Source organism: Lissotriton vulgaris, chromosome 4_1, assembly GCF_964263255.1.
Source record: "Lissotriton vulgaris chromosome 4_1, aLisVul1.2, whole genome shotgun sequence".
NCBI lineage: Eukaryota > Metazoa > Chordata > Amphibia > Caudata > Salamandridae > Lissotriton > Lissotriton vulgaris.
In genome coordinates, this window is record NC_141691.1 from 390,864,139 (window position 1) to 390,887,508 (window position 23,370).

Here is a 23,370-nt window from a genome sequence, read left to right on the forward strand (position 1 = left end):
TAGATGCAGAAAGAAAAACGTTTACAATTGGAGCCACCTACAAAAACTTGGTATCACGCACCAGCAAAATGACACAATTTGCTTGTTAGTATGGGAATTGGATGATTCCCTAGGTATGGAGAGTCACAAATGCACACAAACACCCAGATAACTGAAACAAATGCACACATTTTCCCCAAAATATCATCAGCCCCTAACCAAACCATTTGCAATACAATTCATAACAAGCATGAAAACATTAGATTATACAATAGTTTTGAAGTGAATTAATTGTATTACAAATGGATCAATGGATATGTAAGACTGATGAATGGTCTACAAACAATATCATTCAAATGTAAACGGGTATGTGAACCTTCGTCTGGTGCTAAATAGTGTAATTAGAAAGTAATCAAGGATCGATCTAGAAGTGGCCTAATACATTTCTATCCCCATGACTTGATCACTCTCTTTCTATCCCTCTAAACTCAGACCGAGACCCACCAATCGTGGACTAAAAACGAGTTTACATGCAGATTTGGAGTTAGTTAAAGAGGTGCCACTGATAACAGTCCCATTAATGCTGCTCTTTTCCCAGTTTAGGAACACAGAAATGACCTTACAAGACTGCAAACTAATATCTAAAATGGAAGAGGGAGGTTGATTGTTCCTCTTTCAAGATGAATCCCATGGTTGTCAGGGTCACACCTGGCAAGGAGAGATGCTGCATAGTACACTGCTCACATTTTACTAAGGACACATTTCTAATGTTATCCATTTTAATGTGATCTATCTGAGATCTGACCAGGGTGGAGTAATCACACCACTTAAAATAGACAATCACTTCTACAATAAACATCATGCAGGCTTGGCAGTTTTTTAAATTGCTGATGAGTGTTTTACAACAAACACAGAAAATAAATCATATCTCAAATAAATGTTAAGTAGATATTATTGTTTACCTGTATTCTTGGCAACACACACGCAAGGGAAGATATTTTATGTTCTTCTATTGTAGTAGTTGCAACAAAGCTAAATCCTTTGAAGAGCTGATGTGCATTAGCACTAGGCGGTACACCTGGAGAATCTGTTTTTTAAATACACGAATGTAATCAGAATTTCAAAAAGGTGGTCCTGCCAGAGTACTATAGCGTACAGATTAAACATTGTTATAAAAATGCTAGTACATAAAGCAATGTATTGGTATGATAAAAGATAGAAAAATATTTTAAGTAGGGCACTGAAAGTATTTTACACATACAGAGTGATTAAATAGGAAGAGTTGGGGGTTCTACTGTTTTGCCTTTAGAGAAAACAGAACAAATTACTCACCACTGTAACGCTGTCAACTTTTCCATAAATTATTTCAATTAACAACATATTGATATTTCCTCAAGAGCACATGGGTGAGCTAATAGTTGTCACTGTTCCAAATTGTGCATCCATTTCTCACGGCTCACTTTTCACCGGAATGCTGCTATTTCAATACCAATTGGGACCAGGGCTCCAGACCTCCACTGCTGTGGTAGCCCATGCCCTTACAAACTCACATAACTTGTTATTAGCCCAAGTAAGGTTGGTGAATGCCTCCTGTTATTTGTTTACATCTGATTCTTAGGTCATTTGACCTACCAACAAACACATTTAAAATGAAATCCCATCTGGGGAAACAAGATATTTTATCATTATACTGGCATGGATTGCATGCCAGTAAGTTTATCGCACAGCTGGAATAAGATTTATATCAGGCAGAGCCAGGCTATATAGTTGGCTCTGGGAAGCTTTAACTGCGTTTTAAGGGCACCCACTTGTAAACTTTGGTGATTTCCTTTAAATACAGTCTCGCTCTGTTATGTTATAAACATATATCAAAGGTATCTAGTAGTTAAAATGATTAATGTTCCTCTTATGTTGCTCTTTAGAAGTGAACAGACACCATATGGCTTGCTGTCACAAGTAGGGCCTGATTGCAACTCCTATTTGACAATATTGAGAAAAAAAAGCTACACAGAGATTCCATTAACTTCTTCAAGGCACTGATTCTTTAAGGTTCGATTTTTGTGTCATTTTTACAACAAAGGCAACTGGTGTGAGAGACACTACTAAGTGTGAAATTAGCTGGCCGGATGGAGAGCAGCAGTCTGGGTAGGGGAATGGGGTTGCTGGGGTTAGAGATCAGCAGTTAGAGTAACCAAAGGGTTCATCAGGACAGAAGAAAGATAAAATAACTTTGACTTTCTCCCAGTTGCACATGTCCAGATAGCCGCAAGTGGCGCTTTGGGCCTTTTGGTGCTATTTTCATGGATCTATTATATTTTGTTGCTGTGGTCTCAATTTATTTATTAAAACATACTCTATGTTTCTAATTTGGTGCATGATCCTTTTTGTGCAGAGTTTTCATTTTATTGTTTGAACTGTTGTACAAATATCTCACACACTGCCTCTGAGTTAAGCCTGACTGATATGTACCAAGCTGCCAGAGGGTTGAGCATGGGTTAATTTGGGGTTTGCTTTTGACTTTACCCTGTCAAGGATTGCAATTGCTGCTTAAGCAGAATTTTACCCCCCTCAACCAGTAAACCAATTTCTTACAGATCTTTACTAAAAAGCCACTAAAAATACTGGTACATTACACGCTTCTGAAAGTACATACAAGCATTGGCAACCCTCCAGGCAGAACAATACTCTTAGGCTGCAGTTCGATACTGGAATGTTTAGGTTCACACATAGAATTTCCTATAACAGAAGTTTTCCCCCTTACTGATACATTTGTATGGGAAAGCTTGTGATCTATATTCAGAGTAATTAGTGTCTATGAATATAGTCACTATACATGACTATTACCCAACTGAAAACAAAAAAGGTGACCAGAAAGATTCTTAACAGCAGGCCTCTACCGCTAACATATCCCACCAACTTTATACTGCCTCTACTGAAGATTGCGCTACTTTTACTTTGATAGACAATATTATATAAGTGCAAACAAAACATCTGTGAGGGTTATTTTTTGTCCCAAATCTGACAAACTTTTGGATTATTTTGAACTGCAATACTTCTTTTCCAATGACAGTCCAAATTCATGATCCATTTATTGTTGAAAGAAACATAGAGATGATACATTTCTGATCTGGAGAGATTCAAAGATGCACTATGAGCAATTTTTTCCTAATCACATGCAGCCAAATGTTAATCTTACATTTACGTAATACAGCAATTTAATGTCCTTTTTCTTTGTAGACTTCTATATAAAACATCATTAAGGCAAATTAACACTATAGGAAACTCACAGAAAATAATAGTCTACTGAAATAAAAGTTTCCATACTAGGCCACTCAGAAATGGGTTACCTCAGGGTCAATTTTTAAGGATACAGTGTAATTGCACCTACAAGATTGATTATTTCACACAAGCCAATACTCTGTTAAATCGATTAATAGATGGAGGTTATCCCAGCAAGTTAGACAGATTGATTATGAGGAGGGTTTGGTTCTCCTAAAGAAAACATCTTCAATCATCCAAGCCCACGAAAAAGATTATGTAGGTTACGACTTCCTGTCCACGCACAAGCCACCTTGAGAAGATATTAGGAAACCTTTCTCTTGACCAGTCTCTAGGCACGAGAAGGGTTGTAAGAGTAAAAATCTTATTGAGCATTCAGGTGATCAATGTAGAGAAGAGAAGATCATGATTACCAAGGCTCGGCCCTTCCTGCCATAACTGGTAATTACAAATGCACAGACTGGCTAGTGTACCAATTCACATGGAATGCTTCACAATTAGGGAGGCAGGACTCAAACTGTTTGATGAATTGTAACTCTTTAAATGTGTTGTACAGTATTTGCTGTCTGTCAAACTTAATTTACTTTGGCCAAAAAATGCAAGCGAAAGTGAGAGTCTGACAACACAGGAGTCAAATATGATATAAAACCATTACTGCTCCATTATTCTCATACTTAATGAACAAAGGGCATATGAAAGACGACATAAGATGACAAATGATCGAAACCATCATGAAGAGGAAATTTGGAAGCAATTACGCAACGCCTGGAAAGCAAGTAGATACGGCGTTTTGAGTCAACTGACTTTGGATTGACTACCTAGAGGAATGGCACAGCTATGCCACTACTTACCTCTAAAACTGTCAAATATATTAGTGTATGGAGAGGAGTTCAGATTAATCATATTCTGTTAGTCACTTCACATGAAATCAACAGCTACTACGTTACTAGGCAAATCTATCTATAAACCATACAGGTACTGTTGATGCTTGCATCGTGACATCATACCTTGTCAGAAATCAGGAGAAAGACGAAGGGTCAATCAACACAAAGCCTTTTTTTTATTTTTGTTACATCTGTTAACACACGGTCTTCTTCATCCATTGATCCTTTATTCTCATGTAGTCTCACTAATGTTATCCTTTTAATTCATTATTAATCTAAGTTGATTGCTTTCCTCAGGGCTTGGGATAGCTGAGGAAGTATGGGAGACATTTGGCCTCAACAGCTCAGCATATCAGTCCCGCCACATTGTTGGTCATTGAGAAGATCCTTGACTGCTCACAACTCTGGGGATCAATGCAGCATTACTACGCTGTTTTACTTTTTCGTCGCAGTATTCTGAGCCTTGCCACAGTCCTGACTTTCAATGCCATGACCTTTGGCGGTTCACATTGCAGCTAAATACCGTGATTACACATACACACGCTATTTAATAACCTTAGTATAGGTGAATGAAGTCTTCCGAATTACATCAGCTTCAGAATTATTGTATTATTCCAAAATATCCAAAGAAAAGCATTATGGAAATTAAAAAAAAGAATACTTTGTTAAACAAATTATATTGAACATTGCGTTACCATACGGCACTTTCACATTACTATATGCCATTTATTTTTATTTATTTTATTTATTTTGAAAGTTTTATATAGCGCAAACAAGATCTTTGCAGATATCAAAGCGCTTTACAAAGAAGGGGTACGAACAGGAGAGTGAATAACAGGCAATTGGGCATAGCGTAGTTGTAGGTAATAAGTGGGGTGGGGTAGGGAGCGTAGTCAAACAGGTACGTCAAAAATGTTAATAGTACAAATAAGTGGGAGCATAGACAATCAGGTAAGTCGATAATACAAGTAATACAAATAGGCAAAGGGATCAAACAAGTAGTACAGATCAATGCAGAGTCTTTAAAAAATCCAAAATAATAGCTCAAGTGTATTTAGCCATGAGGATAGCTTTTACTTCTTTCTTAAAAAGTGTAGTGGAGGAGATGAGCCTGGTTTCAGGAGGGAGTGAGTTCCAGATCCTGGGTGCCATTCCTGAGAAGGAGCGTTTATAAGTTTTTTCCTTCCAGAATCTTCGAGGCTTCAGTAGAAGATTGTTTGAGCCTCTAGTGTTTCTAGAGCCGCCAGAAATTGTCAGCTTCTGAGTGTGGTAGCCGGGTGAGCTCAGGTGTACAGCCTTGTGCGTCATGCAGGCGATTTTCAGATGTATTCTGGCTTCAAAAGGCAGCCAGTTCAGGGATTTCAAGTCAGGGGAAATATGTGAGTGTTTTTTTGACTCAGTAATGAGTCTCGCTGCAGCGTTTAGAGAAGCTCTTAGGGGTGCAGTAGTAGTTAGGGGTAGTCCGCAGAGGGCGATGCTGCCGTATCCTATTCGAGGGATGACTAGTGTTTGTACTGCAGTTTGGAAGTCTTTGGCTGGGAGGAAGGGTTTAAGTTTCCTCAGGGTATTGATTTGGTAGTTCGCTCCCTTAGTTGCCTTGCTGATATGATGCTGCATATTGAGATTGGTGTCAATTGTTATGCCTAAAGATTTTGCTGAGTCCACGATGGTGGGTTGGACATTGAGTGCCGTCAGGTGTTTAAGCCACATTTGAGTGGTAGAGATCTTCGCGGGAGGTGAGATCAGAAGGAACTCTGTTTTCAGAGCATTGAGTTTGAGATGATTATCGGCAAGCCAGGATTGGGTGCTTCTGATCGTTGAGTTCAGGAGCAAAATGTCTTTGGGGGATTGGAATTTGAGATATAGTTGGGTGTCATCGGCGTAAATGTGAAAGTGTACATTGGATGCTTGTAACAAGGCAATTGTGAAAAAAATGCGATAGTGACCAACACCATATAAGTGCTCGTGAGTGAGAGAAATATTTAAAATTGAAAAAAATTCAATATTAAAAAAAAAATTTGTATACATAAAACTATATGCACCAGTCTGGTGTCTAGTGGTGGGAGGAATGGGCATATAAGGAAAAACTGAACTGGCTTGGCAGCCACTGCAGACAGAGAGGAAAAGTAGAGGAAAGCTGCCACCAGTCCTTTGTTCCATAAGGAATCAGCCTTCTCTCCAAACAATCTCGAGTCATCAAAGGGCATGTCTATCAAGGACACCGGGACGTCGCCTTAAAATCAGGATGATCACATCCAGGTGTGCCTTTTAAGTACAGCAGTAGTGCAAGTGGCTCTACCTATACAGCCTGCAGTGTTCAAGCCAGCACTAAAGACATTTTTAGCTGAGTCCAGTCCACCGTGCATTGCTTGAGCTAGCAAGGCTCCAAGGTCTTCTGGAATGGCCAGGTCACAAGCAGCATGGATGTGCCTACCTAGAAGGCACACTGCATTCAAGGATTTAAAGCTTAAACTAGCTGAAGAACACATTCACTTTCCCAAAGGATCAATATGTTTTTGACACTATCCAGAGGGCTAGTCAGAAAGTCATTAGTAGTGTTGTTACTTGTCAATGACTGTACCAACAGGCTCTAAGGAGTAGGATGCTTTGGCAAAAAACTCAGTATCACAAAGCCTGGTCAACATTGCCTGGCTACAGGTCGACTGACGGACATGGTCAAACATGGCTTAGACCAAGTGGCAATGATAAAGTTTGTGAAAGCCTCATGAAGGGAACATTTAGTAACTGAGATCTATAAATAAGCAACCGTAAGTATACCACTTCTGCTGTCTTTCACACTAGTACTGCTATAAGCACTTTCTTCTTGGCAGTCCCCATGGTGATACCACCTCAGGCTCTGGAGTTGTAGCTGACCCATTGTCATTCTGTAAAATTCAGATTTAGCCCTTCATCACTATTGTGAGGGGCGCAGCAGTTCGTCGGTCTCATCATCGGTGTTCCGGGAAACATTTTTTATGCTCTGAACTGAGTCAGAGATGGATATGCATAAGGTTTCAAGATTCTGAGAGTACAGGCATTGAGGCAGAGGATTAGAGCCTGGTTGTATAATGACTGGTTGTGGCTAAGTAATCTCGTAGCGCAATTCAGGCATGGAGTGGGCTGACACTGGTTTGGGTTCAGATCCTAGTATCAGAGTTCGGTCCAGGCTTGGTGCAATTGGAGTTGGCAGTGGTCTATGGAGCATTATTACCTTCGACTTACTAAAAGACTCCGAGCGGAAATTGGATTTTGAGCACTACTGGCTTCTTGAATGAATTTTCAAGCAATCCTCCGTCTTGCAGTGGGATTTATGTTTCAACTGTGATCTCTTATGTTCGATGACTTTGAGTTTTGCCGCCCATTCTTAGATTCCTTTCAGATGCATGAAGGCACATTTATTGCATAAAACATATTCTGTAGATCTGTGATGGATATCTGCTTCCTGCAGTCTGGTACAGCTTGAATTCGGTCAGAAGACAAACAAAGTTGGAGGTGGAGCTCCGGATCCATGTAGAAGGGCGCATAAAAAAAGAACTGACATCAGAGCACAGGGGTAGCACATACGTAATGTTCCATCACTTCCTGCACAGTACAGAATAACAGAGGAGTCACATACAACACCCGTCAGCACGGGTGAACATTACTGAATAATTCACCGGATTCAGCCTGGCGCCTGAGAATATTCTTCCAGAGAAGAATCGGTTGTTTTATGTATCCATCAGAATTAAACACATTTTGTGTAAACCGGAAGTACTTATCTGTGATGTAATAGAACTATTTTTACAAGCAACTAGGTAAAGCAAATAATCAATCTAACTGACAATAACAAAAATACCTTTAGGTGTTTTTGCTGTGAATTCTGGATCAAAACAAAAAGTGTCCTCAGGCTTTCCAGATGCAGGTTTAAATGGAGGCTGAATTTCCCTTCTATAGAGTTTCTGCAAAATATGAAAAAAAGATGCATTTAAAAATCACATCAGTTCAACTGGCTCAAGCACACATATTTCCAAATGGGGCTAAAAGCAGTCAAGACCATCTAAGATGCTAAAATTGTATGCATTTTTCTCTGTACATTACTGTTGCAGGGATACTGCGGAGTCCCAGAACTATGCTTGTGATCATAGGACCTTTGTAGGCAGGGACTGAGTTATCCTACCACCTATGTACCCATGAGCCCAGGACCTACTAGCCATAGTGTCTCACTTGCCCTCCTACTCACTCACAGAGGAACAAGTGATTAAACACCCCAGAACACAACACTCTCAACCCTCTCAGAAATGCAGTTGCAGGACACACCCTTTTGTCTCTCAAACTTGTACTAATCCACAATAGGATCTGACAGAGACACGGAAAAAGTAAAAAAAAATTTTTTAACCATTGTGCTCGAGTATGCAGCATACGTGCCACAATGAGTAAGAAAATGGCTAACACAAATACGGTCAGAATAGTTAGAAGTCCATAAATCCTCAAAGGAGCTGTCACTATATAAGACAAGGTAGCCTAACCTACTTGCACTTCTACAGAAGCAAAGTGATTATATATCAGAAAATCGCTGGGTGTTGGCAGCAGACTTCGTACCTTAGCATGCACAGATCAAAGTTCTACATGTCAGGTACTGTCACGGTCTCTTCCTTCGAAAGACCCCACTCCAAGTGTGTTGTTACATATTCTGTATATAGCTATATGACAAAGTATGTGTTCCCAAACAACAGCTGCATTTGTGTGTTTTGTCTAGGTCTAAGCCTGACCAGAACAAAATAACAAGGGACATTGTTGTTTGACTACAGTGCGCAGACTAAATCCCAGGAAACAACAGAATGTGAAAACAATGGCAGGTTCTGTGTGAAAGTACAGTGTGGCACAAAGCAAAATATGTTTGTATAGTAACATGTGCAAGGCAGGCAGCAGTCTGTAATGTAACAAATGTTCTGTGCACACGAAAGAGGTACGAAGTTCTCAGGTGAGAACCAGAATGAGAAGGTTCTTTAAGTGGAGTAATGTACTAAGACAGTAGTCTTTTTGAAGAAAAGGTTTTCATTGTTCTGCATAGAAAATCAGTACACACAAGAGCACAAAAGCCGACAAGTGTTTCATCACACATTGTACGGGTGGTGACTCTTCAGGGCTGTACTGGGGCAGTCTCTTGAAGAAGCGCACCAGCGTAAGAGAATAGTTGCCGGTCAAGAAACACCGAAGGAGGCAATCCTCGCTACGGGTGGGGGTGAGAGTGAAACGAATCACTCGTGCTGCTCAGAGACAGCTACGTCCTGGTCGTGAAGCTAATCTATATGGAGGCACGGGTCGTGCGGAATCAGCGGTTACAGCATATTGCAGGGACCCATGATGTAGGATGCCAAGTGAAAAGACAAGGATTCCAATAAGAAATCCGAATCTTCCAAATTCGAAGTGTCAGCCATCCAGTTGAGCAGGTCCAAGGAACAAAATGTGCTCCTCATATGCAGTTGTCAACAATCACCTGAAAGGAGAAGCTGTGGAGATTTCGATGAAACTGAGGTCCAGAAGATGATGTGCGTTTGCACAGGGATCACCACTGGCCACTGACCACAATGCGAGGTTGTAAAAAAGCTGCATACCCAAGAACAGTCCTGGTTATGAGCTGCTAACGGACCCATAAACAGTTTGAAATCCAGGGTAGCATGAGGTGGTGTAGCCAGGCAAACATCTGGGTCCCTTGAAAGGGGCATCAGATGCAGTGGAACACAGGTTGCACACAAGTGAAGTAACCATTGCGGAAGGTTAAACAAAATTCGGCATCCAGAAACTCGAAGGGCACCACACCAAAATGTTGTAGCATTCGCTCATGGTACGGCTGCAGTGATGCCTGTCTGGGAAGGACCACAAATGGAGCAGCCATTGCGGAATAGCAGGAACAGCATGATGATGCCGTAAATTAAGACAAGCACCAGCGGGAACACTTCGAATATACTGGAAAAAATAGAATGTATAAAAGCTGGGATGACTCCAAAAACAGCTTTAAATGATGTCACGAGGCCAGAGCCCACAAGTTAAAAAAAGTGTGCCAGGCCCAGGGTATCAGACGCATTAAATATTTGATGTATCAAATTCCCGAAATGTAGGGGGAGATTTGTATATAACTGACTATTTCACTGGACGGTCTCGCCACCTGCAATTCATGCCGAAGTGAGAGCTCCTTGTTGAAACAATAACGCTTTGAGTATGCTCAGCTTATTGAAATCTGTTTTCAAAGTTGGAATGGAAGGCCATAATGAATTACTTACACTTCCATGTGGAGGGGGAAACGGGATGTTGTTGCAACAAGTAACTAACTGGACTGCAAAAGTCCTGATTATTAAGGAAGAAATAACTGCCATTCCAAAGAAGTGTGAGAGTTGGAATAATTGCGGGAACAGGTGTTTCTTTCAAATAATAAGCCAGATTGGGGGCAGAAACATTACAGGCGCCGTGAATATTTATTTGTTGACACCCAAGGGAATGACCAGCAAAAGACTCACACCCTTCTGCTGTTGGAAAAACCCCTCTCCCTGTTCGTTGACAACGATATGTAAAGGGCAGGGACCATAACTCATGTATGTAGCTACTCCCAAGGGGTTCACATGTACCTACAGGAAAGTGTTTCATGCAGACAGTGAACTGAAACATCGAAATGGACAACAAGATAACCCCATTTATTAACCATACCGCAGAATAAGTTTACTACAGTAAAGGGAAGTTGTTCAAGTTTCTCTATATGTAGCATGGCATAAGTAGTATCTTTCATAGACATAGATTGTTGTTTACATGTTAAATTAAGTGGTAAGAACAATGCGCTACAGTTAAGGTAATTCCAGGGAACAAGTCCATTCTTAAGTGTTTGCAGCATCCAATCAAATTGCATAACTGATCTAAGTTGATTCTGACCATGATACAAGGTAGACACTTCAGTTTGCACAATATCAGTTACAGGCGACACAATATTATCTAAAGTATAAATATGAGATGACAATGTATTAATACTGTTGTTGACAAGAGCAAGCACATTATCTAAATTATCTCGATCAATTTGGCGTAAACATAATGCAGCTTTCACTTGCGACATTTTCAAAGTTCATTATAAGCAGCATAAATTAATCATTTCGAACATGGGGATCTTGTACCCAAAAGGAAATCAGATACGTTTATATCTTAGGGTAGGAGAGAAAGATGTTTTACGGCAGACAATGTACAATGTTCTAGCCATTGTTGACATAATTTTCCTACGGAATAAGTAGTAACAGTGTTGGAATGTGGTGTTTGTGGATAACGTGGATCAAAGAACCACCCTATCTTTGTGAAGTTGAAAGAAAGGCTCTTATATAGGTGATGCCTGAAGTACACCAACTCTCCTTAGTGAGGTTATTGCTATGAGGAAGGCAATCTTCCATGAGAGTAATTGTAACTGACATTTGTGCATTAGTTCAAAAGGTGGACCCATTAGTCTTGTAAGGACTATATTTAGCCGCTTCGAGGCTATTGACTGAACCGTTCCGTCACGGGTCGCGGGTGAGCTGTGTTCATGACGGAACGGTTCCGTCACGGCCCCGCCGCCGCATCTGCGCGGCGCGTTTAATTGAGCGGGCGGGGCCGTGACGGAACCGTTCCGTCATGAGCACAGCTCACCCGCGAGCCGGGACGGAACGGTTGTGTCACCCGCGCAGCTCACCCGCGTGCCCCCCCCCCGCGACCGTTAGCGCTGCGGTGGAATACCCGCCGCAGCGAAAGAGTTAAATATCATTTTGGTGCAGGTGGAACTCTTGCTGGTATCACCCTTTTTAATCCTTCCATGAAGGCTTTGATCACTGGTACACGGAAGTGTTGTCTATTTTGCAAGTAAGCGGCTACTGCTGCTAAGTGTAAACAAATTGATGTGTAAGCCAATCCAGATTGCTCTAAATGCAACAGATAACACATGATGTTCTGTACAGAAGTATCAGGTGGATTGATATTGTTGCTGTTACAATAGATAAACCATTTCCATTTTGCTGCATAACATGCTTCAGTAGTCAGCTTTCTAGCTTCTTTGAGAATATTCATACAGTCTGGTGGTAACTGTAAGTAACCAATCTCTAGGACTTCAAGAGCTAATCTCTAGATTCATTTCTTTGGGATTTGGATGTGTGATTTCTCCATGCCTCTGAGTGAGGAGCCTGGGTGTGAGATGTAGTTGTTGATGTGGAACCACCAACAGTTCTAACAGGGTGGTGTACTACGGTTGACTAGCCCATGTGGGGGCTACTAAGATCAGCGTGAGGGATGTTTGTCTGAGCTTTCCGAATCAATAATGGAATTAGTGGGAGAGGTGGAAAAGCGTAGGCAAATATCTCAGACCAATTCATCCATAGAGCAGTGCCTTTGGATAGATGATGTGGGAACCTGGATGCGAAGTTTGAGCATTTTGTGTTGTGTACTGTGGCAAAAAGATATATTTGTGAAAACCCTTTTTGTTGAAAATTGGGAAGAAGAACTTAGGGATGAAGTTCCCACTCGTGAATTTTCTGCCTGTGTCTGCTGAGCTGGTCGACAATTTGTCTACTCCTGGAAGGTGTTCTGCTAGGAGATACTTTCTGTGATGAATTGCCCAATTCCAAATGCTTTGTGGAAGGCGAGACAGCTGGAGAGACCTATCCCTCCTTGTTTCTGTAGATAATACATCGCTGTGATGTTGTCTGTGCGAACTAGGGTAGTTTTGCAGAGAAGGTGAGTGTGAAAAGCTTTGAGTGCTAGGAACACCGCTAGAAGTTCCAGGTCGTTGATGTGGAGACGTTTGTGATTGTCTGACTACAGCCCTTGTAATGTGTGATATTGGAGATGGGCACCCCAACCAGTTAAAGATGCGTCTGCTGTCAGTACAGTCTGTGGAATCGGGTCTATGAAGGGCCGCCCTTTTGATAAGTTTTGAGGGTTACACCACTGCAGAGAGTGATGGGTGTGGCCGTCTACCAACATTAGATCGGTGAATTGACCCTGTGACTGATTCCACTGACGCGCTAGACATTCCTGCAGAGGACGCACATGAAACATTGCATGAGGTACGATTGCAATGCAGGATGCCATCATTCCCAGCAGTTGCATACAAATTCTGGCTGGTAATGTTTGATTGGGTTGACATTGTAGTATTGTGAACTGAATATTGCGAATCCTGGCTACAATGGGAGGGACTAGAGCTTTGGAAGTGTTGAGGGAAGCTCCTAGATAAGACTGCACTTGCACAGGACACAGATGAGATATCTGTGCATTGATTGTGAAATCCAACTAATGAAGTAGGTGTACTGTTCCTTGAGTGTGTAGTATACAGTTCTGGTAAGTGCCTGCTTTGATAAGCCAGTCGTCTAGGTAATGGAAGACATGGATACACTGTCTCCTGAGATGAGCAGCTACTACTGCAAGACATTTGGTGAACACTCTGCGGGCCGTGGTGACGTCAAATGGAAGTTCTTTGAACTGTTAATGTTTGCCTGCTATCACAAATCTGAGGTATTTGCGATTAGCTGGATGAATTGGAGTGTGAAAGTAATCGTCTTTGGGATCTAGAGTAGACATAAAGTCGCCTAACTGTAAAAGTGGAAGTACTTGTTTTAGAGTCACCATGTGAAAGATCTTTGACAGTATGTTCGCAGGGCCGGTCGCTCCACTCACCGCACGGCCCCGTGTGCCCTAGTCACCAATGCTCCCGCATCTCTCGCCGCCTCTCCTGCTGCCCTTCTACCCTGTGACTCTCCCTGCCTCCGTGCTTGGGCCACTCTGTTTTACTTTTGTTTTCTGCATTGTGTTGTGCCTCTGTCCTCGAGGCTCGCCCCCTCGCCGCTACCCCCGTGACTGGTTTTCCCGCTCTTGTCTCCCCCCCCACCGCTCCCCACGGCTGCTCCCCTGCGGCCCGCACCCTTTTCCTGCTCTTCCCGATCCTGCTCCCCATTCGCCGCCCCGCTCCCGCCTCCCAGCTGCTCAACCCCTCCCACTTCGCCATATATGGAGGAGAATGCGCGTATGCGCAGCGGCCACGCGCGGAGGGCGCGCCGAAGGTGCGCCAAAGGCAAGCCCGTCTATGCCCATCCACGCCCAGCGCCAGTACTCCTGGACCCCGCCGGAGCCAGCCCACCCGACGGAGATACGATGCCACCACCCTCCACGCACTCAACACCGGCCGACAGCCAGCCTGCTACCGAGCCACCTCGAAACGTACCCAAGGAGCATTCACCTGCCGTGCCTGCAAGTTCACCTGCCCTCGGTCCGGCACCGCGCCCGCCAGTACCGGCGCCAACCACAACCACCTTGAATGCATCCTGCTCAACACCCGCTCCGTCCACAAACACGCCGCCGAACTCTGGGACCTCCTTGACTCCACAGCGCCGGACGTCCCCTTCCTCACGGGAACCTGGATGAACGCCTCCTCAGCCCCCAACATCGCCATAGCCATCCTGGATGGCTACAAGATCATCCGGAGGGACCGCGTCAACCAAGCCAGAGGGGGCATCGCCATTGTCCACAGAAACACCATCCGCATCACGACTGACAACAACAACGACATCACCACCGCCGAGCACCTTCACTTCAAGATACACACTGACCCCAAGACCACCCTCAATAGTACCCGCATCTACAGACCCCCGGGACCACGCACCCACTTCAGCGAAGCCATGGCAGACTTTATCAGCCCGCTCGCTCTCGCATCCTCAGACTACATCCTCCTAGGGGACCTCAACTTCCACCTGGAGAACAACGAGGACAACAACACCACCTCCCTGCTAGACAACCTCGCCAACCTCGGACTCAAGCAACTGGTCAACAACCCCACCCACCGAGCCGGCCACACGGTCGACCCTGTCTTCTCCTCCAGCAACCACGTCTCCTTCAACCACGCCACCGAACTTCACTGGACCGATCACAGCTGCGTCCATTTCAACTTCAGGAAAACAACGACCCACCACTGCCCGCAACAAGCCCCCCGAAGATGCTGGAGCAAGATCACCACCGACCAGCTCACCTCCTCCTTGAGCCGAAAACCCACCCACCAACACTACGGACCCCAACGAAGCAGCCCGCAACCTCACACAGTGGATCACTGACTGCGCTGATGCCCTCGCACCACTGAAGAACCCCCAAGCAACCCTGACAGCAAAAAAGCCTCTTGGTTCACCAACGATCTCAAAGACTCCAAGAAATCCTGCCGTACCCTAGAGAAAGCCTGGCGCCATGACCAATCAGCGGAAAACATGATATCTCTCAAGAACGCCAACCACGAACACCACCAGCTGATCCACACCACCAAAAGGTCATCCTTCAAAGAATGGCTGGACGCCCACAACAGCAAGGAACTCTTCAGCATCGTGAAAGAGCTCTCCAACCCCAACGCCAGCAACAACGCCATCACGCCATCACAAGACCTCTGCAACTCCCTTGCCACGTTCTTCCACCGTAAGATCGCCGATATACATGACAGCTTCGGCGCTCAGACCACAGACCCTACCACCGAACCAGCGCACCCCACCACCACCCTCCGCACCAGGAACCCACGTCAGCACGGAAAAAACCACCCACACAATTAACACCATCCACTCAGGCTCTCCAGCCGACCCCCGCCCACACCACATCTTCAACAAAGCGGACTCATCATCGCACCCCAACTCCGGGACATCATTAACAACTCCTTCGCATCTGCCACCTTCCCGGAGATCTGGAAGCACGCAGAGATCAACGCCCTCCTGAAGAAACCCACCGCAGACTCAACTGTCCTCAAGAACTTCCGCCCCATCTCGCTCCTCCCCTTCCCCGCAAAAGTCATCGAGAAAACCGTCAACAAGCAGCTGACCGCCTTCCTTGAGACAAACGGCTCCCTCGACCCATCGCAGTCCGGATTCCAAGCGAACCACAGCACCGAGACCGCCCTCATCGTAGCCACCGATGACATCAGAACCCTGCTGGACAACGGGGAAACTGCCGCCCTCATCCTCCTCGACCTATCGACTGCTTCCGACACAGTCTGTCACTGCACACGGACAACCCGCCTCCACTACGCCCAAATCCAAGGAAAGGCCCTGGAATGGCTCACCTCCTTCCTCTCTGACAGAACCCAAATAGTCTGTCTCCCGCCCTTGCGTGCAGCAGCCACCAAGATCATCTGCGGCATACCACAAGGCTCCTCGCTCAGCCCCACCCTCTTCAATGTCTACATGAGCCCCCTCGCAGCCATCGCACGCCAGCACAACCTCAACATCATCTCCTACGCCGACGATACCCAACTGATCCTCTCCCTCACCAACGACCCTGCCACCACCAAGGCCAGCTTCCAGGAAGGTATGAAAAACGTTGCAGAATGGATGAAGCTCAGCCGGCTGAAACTGAACTCAGACAAGACGGAAACCCTCATCCTCGGCTCATCCATCTCCGCCTGGGACGACTCCTGGTGGCCCCCGGCTCTGGGCACCCCCCCAAGCCCACGGACCACACACGCACCCTGCGTTTCATCCTCGACTTCTGCCTCACGATGATCAGGCAAGTCAACGCCGTCACCTTTTCCTGCTTCAACACCCTCCGAATGCTTCGACAGATCTTCCGTTGGATCCCCACTGGAACCAGGAAGATGGTCACCCAGGCCCTCGTCATCAGCCGACTGGACTACAGGAACGCTCTCTACGCAGGGACCACTGCCAAACTTCAGAAAAGACTCCAGCGCATACAGAATGCATCCCCACGACTCGTCCTGGACATCGTCCGACACAGCCACATCTCCGCCCACCTGAGAGACCTGCACTGGCTCCCCGTCAGCAAGAGGATCACATTCAGACTCCTCACCCATGCACACAAAGTTCTCCTCCGCATGGGTCCCGAATATCTCAACAACCGCCTCACGTTCTACACACCTACCCGCCAGCTCCGCTCCGCTAGCCTCGCCCTTGCCGCCGTTCCACGTATCCGCAGAACCACCACCGGAGGAAGATCCTTCACCTACCTAGCGGCCAAGACATGGAACACCCACCCACCCACCTACGACTGACCCAGGACCATGTCTCCTTCAGGAAGCACCTCAAGACCTGGCTCTTTGTGCAGTAGCGCCCCCCTCCCTTGCGCCTTGAGACCCTCGCAGGTGAGTAGTGCGCTTTATACATTTTGTGATGGATTGATTGTATTTGTTTAACTCTCTGCGATCTGGAAAAGGTCTTAACGAGCAGTCGTTTTTGGGAATTCGAAAGTAATAGAGATTACACTTCTTGTTGAAGCAAGTGCTGGTGGTCTGGTGACAATTTGTGATATTGAGGTGGAATGTCTGGAGGGTTGTTGGTAAGCTCAAGGCAATACCCATGTTGGATAATCCCAATCACCCATTTGTCGGTTGTTATTGATTCCAAAATGGGGGCAAAGTCTTCAAGTCTTCCTCCAACAGGAGTGGAATAGTTGGAGGGAAGTGTACGGAAGTCACTGTTTATTTGGGGAAGGGGAATTGCAGGGTGTGGTGTTTTTACCTCTGCCCCTGAGACTATTTCCCCTATAGCTTCCTCTGAAAAATCCTCTTGTAAAAGATGTTTAGGAATTATTTTTGTAAGAGGAAGTATTTTGGTCTGACTCTGTGGACTTGGCCCCTCTCCTGTAAAAGGAGCGCCGAAAGGAACCTGTCTGTGAGTGAGATTGAAGCGCTTCCATGGATTTTGCTATATCTGTGTCTATTTTCATTTTTTCAAGTGCTTGTTCAAATTCCGGGCCAAAAAGATGTTTCTTTTCAAAAGGTATGTTGAGAATGGATTGCTGTACTTCAGGTTTGAACCCTGAAATACGTAACCAGGCATGTCTCAGGAGGAGGATGCTGGTATAATCCACATACAAATACAAATTTACAGCTCTAGCTGCAGTGTTGGCCACATCTAGAGCGCATTTAATGGAAGTGTTGGAAATTAGTTTACCTTCTTGAACTAAATCCTGAACTGTGGCCTTATGCTCATCTGGGAGAAACTGTAGTAATTGCTCTATTTCATCACAGTGGCCCCTATCCTATCTTGCTAGGGACCTTGGATGTTAGCATCACGCCAATGATTAGCTGCCAGAAGCATCAATCAGTTTTGACTCTTTATCTGAGGAGAAGCATCCCCAGGCACTTAAGAATTAGCTCGCTTTGAGCATTGGAAACTACTACAGAGTCAAGTGAACAACAGACCCCTAATGAAAATAGGGTCTGTTGGGGAAGGTTTGTATTTCTTATCTACCCTAGGAGTGAGGAATCTAGCATGTACAGGATCTTTAAAGATGTTGTCTCTGTGCCTCAACATACCCTTAAGGACTTATGTGTTCCTGGAGTTTCAAGAGAAAAACCTCCTCCAAGGACTATTTATGGAGCTCCACCCCATAGTACTGAGCAGCTCTAGCAATGAGCTCCTGATATGACTCATTGTCATCAGGTGGAGAAGGTCTGGCAGGGTAAAGATCTGGGTCTGTATCCTGTGGAGGATCAATTGTATAATTCGTCCAAGGATCTATTGGTAACTGTGTGTCATCATCATCAGCACCAGGGTGAGGTAGAGTAGACTGATGAGGTGTAATGTGTAAAATATGATGTTGTGGTGGAGAGGGAGGAGGAGGAGATGGTAGCGTGTGGAAAGGACTAGTACCCATATCTTTCATCGTCAATGGAAGAGCTGTCATAAGGAACCTTGTATTTGGATGCTGGTTTAGTGTGAATATGCCCTGTGTCAGGATTAATAAAGAGTTTTTTTTGTTTCGGATCCAACTTGGGTGGTACAACTTCCATGTTTGGATCTGATTGCCGTACGGGCTCTTTAGTTTTTTGCACCAAAACTTTTGGTGCCGAACTGGAATGTCCTTTCGACGCTGAAGATTTCGGTCAGAGGAATGTTTCTTTGGTTTCGGTGTCGTAGGTTTCGGCTCCAAGCCTATTTTGTACTTAGAACCAAAAGGTGGGTTGTGGCCTGTGGAATTTTAGTTTACGAGCTGAACATCATCTGCGCCAGCTTGTCACCCACGTACAACGTGCACGACAGCCATTTTAGGTATCATGGTCTCCCTGTCCACGATCGATCGCCAGCGCGCTCCTCTGACCCTGCAAGCATCCTCTGCGCACCCTGGCTCCCCCTCCCTCCCTCACATGAGCATAACCCTTCTCCTCCTGCATGACCCTGTCCTTGGGAGTCACGCCCGCGCCTGACCAACACCCCCTCTCCTTCCATGAATACCCCTCTGTTGATAAACCATCCCTCCGCGCTTGATTGTCCACGCGGCATGAATACCACTCCTTTGATGACCCCTTACCCCGAGTCCGACTGTCCACGCAGGTCCGAGGCCATCGCCTAAGCCAGGAGATACCGTTTACTGCCCCTTTTTGTATGGAGTCGCTCCTCTTCAAAGGACCCACTATTGATCATGGCCTCCCCACCCCATGGGATACGATCAGGCGCACACATCCTAAAGATCGGCGGAACACTCAGCCGCGTGATAGCCCCCTCCTGTTATCAGCAGGGTGAGGACCTCTATTGTGGATGTATGTGGGGGTGGGTTTGACCCGAGGATTATGGGGACGTCATTTCGTAAGTTTAAAGAGTCTTTTATGCAATAAAGAACGCTCACATGTCATAAACCAGGGTATAAGAGGCCAGGCCTCAGAGAGGCTGTTAGAGCACCTCGAGACGATACCTTGTTGTCTGATCTGATGTGTTCTGCTCCGTCGGAATAAAACTTGTTTCCTGCCTTCTGGTCTCCGGCGCCTGCCTCATTGCTTGGTAATTTGAATGGTATAAAGGCGGTTAGCGCCGGGCAAGTCTTGAAAAAAGGCCATAGCCCTACCCTTTTTCTAAAATTGGCGTCCCAATGCGTGGGGCCCATCAGCGACACGTGGATCCAGTGGGAGAGGTCCCGACGACAGAGTGAACGACTGCAACGATCGGGAGAGCTCGTGTCCGATAGACCCTCGTCTGACAGCCGATCATCCGACCTTCACTAGTTCCAAACAGACCTCTCTCGAGTGATCTACGGTCCTGACTGGGAACCATCAGGAGTGCCACGAACGTCACGAAGAATAGAGGACGATCGGGCGCTGGATTCGGAAGACAGGAAACCGTCCATGCGGCCCGGATAAGGTTGTGTAAACACGACAAATTGAGAAATTATTATTTGATTTGGATAATACTAGTATTACGCTTTGTTGATCCCTCTGGAGATTCACCGTCTGCAAACGGAGAATCAACAGGCTCTCTCTTTGCAAGCAGTGAAGGATAGGTAACGCAGACTTTTGTCCCCATTGTAATCCGTCGTGCCTATCTTCCTCCCCCACTGTTTTCCCGAACTGTCGTTCGTGGATTGTTGTCTAGAGATTCTCTGTCTGCAAACAGGGAAGAACAAGGTCTCTCTTTGCAGGTAGAGAAAGAGTGGGTAACGCAAACCTTTAACACGTCGTACCCACTTATTCTCCCCATTGATTGTTTGATTGACCGAACATTGATTGTTCGATATTGGTTCTTTTGAGGTATTCACCGCCTGCAAACAACGGAGAATAGAAATATTCAGTCTAGTCTTTGCCCGCCGTGATAAGATAGGTAGTGCAGACCTTTGTCCCCGTTGTAACCCGTCATGCCTATCTTCTCCCCACTGATTGGTAGCCTGTTCAGCCCGGACCGCTTATTAGAGATGAACCATCCAGCTCCACTGGAAGGCACCCCTAATAAGGCCATGTTCACTAAGCATGGACTAGTTGCTATTGCCTATACTAGGTTATGGCATAAATACACAAAAACGGACCTCAAAAGTCAGTGGCCACTGATAGGTTCCTTTGATGATCATAAAATAAAAACATTAGAAATAGCGCTCCAGAAAAATAAGACTACGCCCACTATGCTCAATAGTATCGGCATGTGGGCAAAGAAACGGAACAACGAAGGAAAAGAGAAGAAGCAAAGATAGGGAAAGAATTATGAAAGGCAGCCCACCTAGCCGCTAAGCAACTAGAAGAAGAAATAAAAGAAAGAAAGGAAGCTACACAAAACCAAGAATCAGGGTCGACAGGTCAATGTCCTGTTAGGACCCCCTCTGCGCTCTACCCTGAATTGCCCTCCAAACAACGGGCGAACGATGAGTTACTGCTAGGTCCCCCAATCATCTACATGCCCCCTCCATATGCCCCCTGCCAACAACACCTGCAGGCCCTGAGTGCGAACGAGAACGACCTTAGCGCTAGTGCACCAGCCCTCACGGCCTCCGCACCAGCCACATTAGCAGCACCACCAGATGACCCCGAGGCTAGCAAGCACCCACCAGCTAGACCAAATAGGTTGAGCAAAGATGAGCGGGATGGGATTGACAAAATAGCAAAGACATTAGTAGAACGAAGGGAGAGCGAAGAATACACAATGAACATGTATAATTCGCATGCCGACAGCCACAGACGGCATTTCATTTTGCGATTCAGCTACCATACCCTGAACGCATATGAGGATAGGTATCAAAGTAAGGGCCCTGCTAAACTGACAACGCTGTATAGGAAGATTGATGTTGGAGATGGGACTGAATGTGAGGCGACGGAGCTCTTCATGCAGACGCTTGAGGTCTTCCGCCACCTCACGGAACAAAAACCAGAAGCCAAGGTTACAGTCCCTGAAACGACCTCAGTAGAAGTAGCCAACACTATGATGCCCATCAGAGAGGCGGCCCCTTACTGGATTCCGCCACGTGGGCTGGGAACAAACGATGATATTAATCACGCAGATGCAAAAGGGAGGGTTGTGTACAATTGGGTTTACCAACCATGGGACCGACAAGATATCCTAACTTTTAGACAAACTCTGCCCGATTTAAGAAAGAACCCGACAGCATTCTATACCGAATTGGGCACAGCCTTGGGTTCGACGATAATGACTTTAGCGGACATTGACTTGTTTTTCGGGTCATGTCTGCCAGCTGACGTGTGGAAGCAAATCCGGAAGGCTGACCACACAGATCTGTTTGGACATACCTGGAACCAACTCAGTGAACTAGATAGACAGCGAGAGCCTGGAAGGAAACCAGTAAAGGACATATTAGAACTCCCAGACAAATTAGTTCAAAAGTTAAAGACACTGATCCCAGAGAAAAAGGTAGATTGGTCGATAGTCACGGCCTGTCGTCAGAAACCCCAGGAAGATGTATCAGAATACTTCTCCCGATTCGAGACAGTGTTCTCCGACTACAGTGGCCAAGACATGACCACCGCAACCGGACAACACCTGTTTGTACAAAACTATGTGAAGGGCCTATCACAAGAGGTCTCCCAAAAACTGCAGACGAGTGAGAGTAGTTGGGGGGCCTCCAAACCCGCAGCTATCCTTCAGATGGCTCAGTATTACGAGCACCAGAAGAATGAGAATGATAGGGCATCCGAGAAAAAGAAGAAAGATTTGAAAGAAAGAGTGATGATAGCCCAGATACAAGGTATAGCGGTCGGACGGGAACCCCACAGGGGGAACTACCAATCGACCATCCCTAGAAATCCACCTCCTAAAGATCACACCCCAACACCCCACACTGGACGTAGAGACATTAGCGATGACCAATGTGCCTTCTGCAAAGGATTCGGCCATTGGAAATCCCAGTGTCCGGTCCTGCTAGAGATGAACAGAAATAGGGACCCCAAGGATGTAGCGGGTGGACCGAGAGATAGGGGACAAGGACGAGGGCACACAAACGACACCAACAATGACAGATCAGGGAGATCGAACACATTTGACCGCCCCCGACAGAACCAGTATCAACTATCTGACGGTGAGAATGCCCCCGATTTTGCATAGGACTGCCAGGGGCAAGGGAGGGATCCAGTCGAGCTCTGTGTTGACCAGCAAGGTCCTTATGTCACTGCTAAGGTCCTGGGTAGTCTCCATTTTTGGTAGACACTGGGGCGACATGTAGTGTGTTATCAAAACGACTGATTCCAAGGGCACCCTTGTCTGGCTCACACATTACATCGATAGGTTTCGATGGGACGCCCTCCACTAACCCCCTGTCCGTGCCTGTCACCTTTGACCTAGAAAGCAACACCACTGACACAACATTTCTGCTCTCCTCCAACTCCCCCGACGCCATTATGGGCATTGACTTACTGAAGCATTTTCGAGCTACCATTAGGTGTTCCCCGGATTGAGTCCGAGTCATCCTGTACGACAACCCAGACATACCCGAATCCTGCCCTGCACGACACATGTGCTCCATTACTGATGCTGACCTGTCCTTGCTTGATACCCTGCCT

General features: G+C 45.7%; 1 protein-coding gene across 2 annotated transcripts in view; it reads right to left on the reverse strand.

The window, feature by feature from the left end:
- The window catches only part of RPS6KA6 (ribosomal protein S6 kinase A6), a 600,906-nt gene that overhangs the window by 226,730 nt on the left and 350,806 nt on the right, over positions 1 to 23,370 (reverse strand). For both annotated transcript variants that reach the window (XM_086918765.1, XM_086918766.1), the window contains 2 exons: positions 7,978 to 8,080; positions 942 to 1,066 (listed from right to left, as the gene is read on the reverse strand). In XM_086918765.1, coding sequence (XP_086774891.1) covers positions 942 to 1,066; positions 7,978 to 8,080 — 228 coding nt within the window. The remainder of the gene's footprint in view (positions 1 to 941; positions 1,067 to 7,977; positions 8,081 to 23,370) is intronic.